General features: G+C 36.4%; 1 protein-coding gene and 1 pseudogene across 1 annotated transcript; both read right to left on the bottom strand.

Moving 5' to 3' along the window:
- Nucleotides 1-431: 431 nt before the first annotated feature.
- On the bottom strand, nucleotides 432-1,845 carry LOC140817367 (uncharacterized). The gene is made up of 2 exons (XM_073177021.1): nucleotides 1,389-1,845; nucleotides 432-475 (listed from the first exon to the last, which is right to left on the bottom strand). Exons 1-2 carry the CDS (start codon nucleotides 1,843-1,845, stop codon nucleotides 432-434), a joined length of 501 nt encoding a protein of 166 aa, XP_073033122.1.
- A 2,013-nt stretch (nucleotides 1,846-3,858) lies between these two features.
- Nucleotides 3,859-6,239, bottom strand: LOC140817370 (subtilisin-like protease SBT4.10; annotated as a pseudogene).
- Nucleotides 6,240-6,513: the final 274 nt, after the last annotated feature.

Raw genomic sequence — 6,513 nt, forward strand, 5'->3', positions numbered from 1 at the left:
CATTTGTATTTTAAATTTATTTATACAGTTTTTAATTAAACTGATTGATATAATCAATGCAAAATTTTTAATATTGTTTATGTTTTTAATAGAGTTTAGTTTTAATTTGAGTAAAAAAAACAAAAAAAAACATATAATACATAAACTATATTTAAATTAATATAAAAATTAATTAAAATCAAAATTGAATTAAATGAATTGATATAATGAATGGAAACAATAATTGAAGTGATTATTTATTGCAGTACACATATGTCAATAATAATGATAAATCTTTCTTTTTTTTAGAAATAACATTATGGCGGAAAATTATTATTTTTGGTAAAAACTCTACTTATATATTATTATTATTATTATTGTTGTTGTTGTTGTTGTTGTTGTTGTTGTTGTTGTTGCATGCGATTCGAGTAAGAAATCCATGCATTATACTCTTAGTCAGAATCACTGGTGCTAGATGGTAAAATTACTAAAAAAACTAAGCAAAAATAACATAAACAATGTTAACATTGAAATTGGAAAGAGATTGGCATAAATAGCCAAAATTATAATTTTTCTTTCCTTTGGTAATGTTCGCCATCCTCGACAAGGATTAATGTACATAATACAAGTTAATTAACTAATAAAAGATTTCATTAATTATTAATTAGTGGTGACACGTAAATGAGTTGACATTTTATTCAAATGTAAAACACTCTATAAAATTCGTGGCAAAAACTTGTGTGAGACGGTCTCACGGGTCGTACTTTTGAGACGGATATCTTATTTGGGTCATCCATGAAAAAATATTACTTTTATGCTAAGAATATTACTTTTTATTGTGAATATGAGTAGGGTTGACCCGTCTCACAGATTAGAATCCGTGAGACGGTCTCACATGAGACCCACTCAAAATTCGTATAGAGCTCTGTACAAATTTCGGCTAAGATAAGGGTAAGATCATTCCTGCCTAGGAAAAGTCAGTTTGGAACTTGTTTTCTTCCTACATTTGTAATCAGTTTGGAACTTGTTTTCTTTCCTGAACCATACGACCACCTATAGTAACACGTTCAATAAAATATTTTACGCACCTCAGAAGTGTCAAGTGCACTATGGCAGATATATGAAGTCTACGAGCACCTTTCAACACACTATTGAAACACTCCGACATATTGGTTGTCATCACCCCACGACGCCAACCACCGGCATGAGCCAAACTCCATTTTTCTTTCTCAATTCTACCCAAATATCGGCGCGCCAAAATGTTTTTATGCTTGATTGCCTCCATTATTGATCCAACTTACAAATTTGATTTTGTGTGCCTGCCGCCCAGCATAAATCTTTCAGATGCACGTTTTTGAATTTAGTGTTAAAGTTTGAACATACATGTCTCAAACAAAAACGATGCACACCGTGTGGAGGTTGAAAATATGGTAGATCTGCAGTTGCGCGCACGATTCTCTTATGTCTATCAGAAATAAGACACACGACACTTTCACCACGAACAACATGTCTTCCTAGGCTCTCCAAGAACCATTTCCAAGAATCTGTTGTTTTTTCATCCACAATAGCAAATGCTAGCGGTAGAACCTGATTGTTCGCATCCAGAGTGATACCGATCAACATTTTGTGCTTGTATTTGGTATACAACTGTGTACCATCAACACTAATTATTTTTCGACAATGCCGAAACCCATCAACACACGGCCTGAATTCCCAGAAAAGATAGTTCAGTGTCTTACTCATTTCATTGTTGGTTCTGAGATGCTTCCACTCCACAACTGTTCCCGGATTATATTTGAAAAGAGAAAAAATATATTTTGGAAGTAATTGAGCGGAGCTCTCCCAAGTATCATAAGCAATTTCCATAGTACGTTTCAAACTTCGCCATGTCTTCATGTACGAGATTTGATATCCATATTTATCTTTCATATTTATCGTACAAAGGTTCAGAACGAACAACTCCCAATAGCATATGTGCCACCATATCACTGTTCAAATTCTTATGGTCTATACCAACAGAGGTAGATATACATGTGTGAGGCCCGTCATATTTTGTTATTTTCCAATAACTAGTCTTGGCCTTCAAAGAAGCGCGAAGTCCCCATCGACAAATGGTCGTAGAAGAATTATTTTTACAACCTAACTTCCACAAACTGCGTGTGTTATCCACGACACAGTACTCACGCCTGAAAACTCTGACTGAATAATCCTTGACAGATGCAATAAGATCATTCTTATCTTTAAATAACATATTAACGCATAATTCACCTCTATCCGGATTGTAATAGCTTGATTGCACTCCACAAGGAACATCGAAAAATTCAGGAGGCTCTTCCTCAAAAAAATTATTAAAAAATGATGGCATTGCAGAAATGTTTGACAGAAATGGTACGGTCTGCCTCTGTAATGTGTCACGTGGTGGTTGTCGAGATGATGTCCTCTCATCAAGATTTGTAAAAGTATTAACTTCATCATCAACATTCACTTCTTCTTCTTGAGACTCGTTGTATGACTTATCGGGTTTGGAATCAGTCCTCCAAATATCATCATTATTGGCCTGATCCGGACAACGAGCACTCGTATCTAATGTTGGTTTCGGCCAACATGGAGCATTATTTTGTTCCGACGAGACATTTATATATTGGTCCCAAGGCCCACTTACATCATCGAAACTCATATTACCGAGTCCTTCAGTAACCTGTGGAACATAAGATTCTTGCTCCTGGAAACCACCATATGTAGACGTACAAGGTTGGTTATAAAAACCTGAATCTGATGCATGTGGAACGTAGGATTCAGGCTCATCAAATCCAACATTATGCTCAATTGAATTTGCTTCCACGTACAGTTGCAAAATATGCATATTCTCACATTGCATTATAAACTGTAAAGCATCGTCATCAACGAGATTGACTTGAATTTCATGCCAAGATGCTCTCTCCATGAATGAATACTTTGTTGACATCTATAGAGAAAAATTCACTGGATCGATTGCTAACATTTTATGAACAACTTCAACTAAATCCATCAAATTAATAGATCATAATACTCGTATCGGTCTAACAAATGGAATGTTATATTCAATCGATCCATTATCGCTAACTACATGACAACCAAAATAGGAGAAAATTTTGCCAATGAAAATTGAGAGAAAATTTAGGAGAAAGTTGATAACTCATTCGTTGAATTTTTCATCAATTATATAGGAGAAGAAATGTGAAGACTATTCATATTTGAATTATTGGTCTTCACGTGAATTTCGAGAGTCTCATCTTTGACTCTGAAATTATCATTTCAGAGTTTCAGCTTTCACGTGAAAATAATTTTCAGGCAGCGAATGTACGTAAACGATATGAGCGGACAATAAAAATCGAAAAAAATTTTAAAAAAAATATTAGCAAGCACGGACGGTACTCCACGTGAGCACCGTCCGCGCTTGGTAAGCGCGGATTACAGTAGAATTGCAATTTTTTTCTTTAAATTATTTTTGAAAAAAAGTTTTAAAATTAAATTACTTTTAAAAAAAACCCTGTTTTCTTCCCACATCTAACTCAAATTTTAAACTGTGTTATTTTAATTGAGATAAATTACTCGCACTGTAAATTTTGAAATGCAAATTGGAATATTTCAAATCTGTTTCCTGGCAGCTAGAAAAGAGTAAGAACGCAAAAAGAATTCTAACATGCAATAGCATATAGGATCTTGCAATTAAGAGGTGCGGGATTTTTATTAGTAATTCCCAGATCCAATAAACCAGTCAAGATCACTCAACATAAGAATTTGGAGCAATTCTTAGGATGAAAAATAATATGTTCGTGCAAATGAGGAAATTGTAGTTGATTTTGTAAGGAAAAACACAATCTTGTTCTTGCACTAAACTTTTGGTTGGATAGAAATATAAATTCTTGATCTAAATGTTATCTGTATACACAACAATTGGGCTCCTGACGTTATGAACGCCATCAGACCACTCCAATGATGCTGACAACACTGTCTTATCACGTATCTTCCCACTAATACTCACGGAAAACGATTGCTTTTGGTTCAGTGCGGAAAATTTAAGGATGCTAGGATTCACGGTGATGTTATAATATGAACTTTTGCTGATAATTGCCTTGTATGTCGAATTTGCGGATCCTTTATTAGTAACAGTTCTGTTGAATTTTGCTGTGAATGGTGTGGTCTTTTTACTTCCACTGGCTGTAACCATAAAAGCCATCGCAGGGTAGTTCAGATCGCCGGTTGTTGAATTCTTGCCTGGACATTGAACATGTACTCCAAATATTTTACTAAGGGTTGACTCATCATAGCCGGAGCCGCATAGGAATTTGACATAATCATCAGTTAAAATCTCGTAGATGAGACCAGGATCAGTAGCTTTGACCGGATCGATATGGCCTGTTCCGTAAGATAATTCAGCCATTGGATCCTTTTTGGCATTCATTCTCCATGCTACAAGCAAAAAACACATTTAGCATATGAAACAATGATGCATCTACAATCTTTAAATTTCTTATGATGAAAACTTGAATTACCAGTTGTCATGAGAGCTGATTTGATCGCAGAAGGTGACCAATCGGGGTGAAATGATCTAACATAGGCAGCTGCACCGGTGACATGAGGGCAAGACATCGATGTCCCAGATAATATATTATATTTAACGGATCGCTTATCTTCGGGAAAAATGAAGGTGAACTCACAGGTGAATATGCTGCTATGATTTCGACTCCAGGGGCTGTTACATCTGGCTGCATATGCAAATATTATATTACTACATCATCATATACATATTCTTAAATATAGTAGTAACTCTATTTTGTCCTATGTACCTTCAAGATATTTGGAAAAAGGACGCTAGGGCCTCTAGAAGAAAATGAAGCAACCGAAGGGGCATCTAGATTTTTCACTACTTCACTCTTGAGTATGTCCAGGGTATGATTTCTGCATTAAAGATTGGTTATTATAAAAATCTCGCTATGCTCGAGTTTCGGTATTATAATTGATGTTGGATTTTTACTTCGTTGAATTGAAGTATCTTAGCAAGTCGCTGAAGCGAGGTTTACTTAGAGCAGAAGCTGGAAATGGCACGACAGATGCCATATCTTTTTGAGACTGCACGACCGAACCGACTGCTCCAGCACTGTTGACTTCTTGCATGCCATTGTATTCGCTGCAAAGTACGACCTTGCCTTTTACTTGATTTCTATCTAAACAGTCAATACGACAGGTCCTGAAATTTTCAAACAGAAAAATGAATGCTACGTATAAATTTTGGTATAACAATGGTGAGAATTTCAAATTTCAAGAATTGAACTAACTGAACACTCTCTCCTATGCATTCACTGCTCGCCACTTCATCTCCATATGCTAAGGGAAATTTATGACCTTTCAAGTCGAAAGGATTGACCGATTTTCCCTGTAGGATATTGCATAATTTGATCAAAACGTGAGCCTAAAGATTTATTAATGAACAATATATATTTTCGGGAAAATGCATACCGTAATTATAGTTCCATTCCCAAGAACAACTTTGGTGATGATACTCCTATCAGTAGTGCTAGCTGCAACCGTGAAAATCCATGGAACGGTGCTTGAAACCTTTGATTGAAACCCACCGTTCCCTGCTGATTGTACAACTAAAATGCCCTTTTGGAAAGCATGAAGTGACCCGATCGCAACAGCATCATCTTCCAATCCAACTGGCTGACCGGCTACAAGAGAGACAGTTATGATATCAACTCCATCAGCTATAGCATCGTCAAATGCAGCTAATACATCTTCAGATGCGCATCCTAAGCCGTCGGGGTAGCAAACTTTATATGCGGCGATTCTTGCTGATGGTACCCCTCCTCTCGCGGTCCCGTCAGCGAAGCCATAAAAACTGGTACCTTTTACATAGTTTCCAGCTGCTATCGATGCTGTATGAGATCCGTGGCCTTCTATATCCCTGGTCGTTGTATAACTTGGTGGCAAAATCAAAGAAGAGGCATAGAAGCGGGCTCCGATTATTTTGCTGCATACAGAAAATTCAATATTAAAATTTTATGAACATGCATGAAATGCCGGTGAGAAAGGTATTTTTACTTATTGCAAGTGAAGTTTTCTCCTCCTTTACACGCTCCTTTCCATTTCCTTGGAGGATGGCTGAATCCCTTGTCGCTAAAACTCTCTGATTCTGGCCATATTCCGGTGTCAATGACTCCAATGATGGTGTCGCTCTCGACCGTGGGATTTCGATGAATTTTTTCAGGGAGTCCCATGAAATCCCATGATCTTGTTGTTTGTGTTCGGAAAGTCCTACTTGGAAATATTGATACTACTTCTTCTTTCTCTGTATTTCAATTTAAGTCGTTGCAAAAACTTCAAGTTACTGATTTTTTCCATCTTTTGAAGACATACCATTGGGAAATAGAAGGCAAAACATGTGAATATGGAGACTATAGAAGTTTACTTGCTAACTTTTCCCGCTCTTCATGTGTGAGATAGGCAGCAAATCCATTGAAACTCCTCGTATAACTTCTGACCAATGATCGA

This window comes from Primulina eburnea, chromosome 16, assembly GCF_022965805.1.
Source record: "Primulina eburnea isolate SZY01 chromosome 16, ASM2296580v1, whole genome shotgun sequence".
NCBI lineage: Eukaryota > Viridiplantae > Streptophyta > Magnoliopsida > Lamiales > Gesneriaceae > Primulina > Primulina eburnea.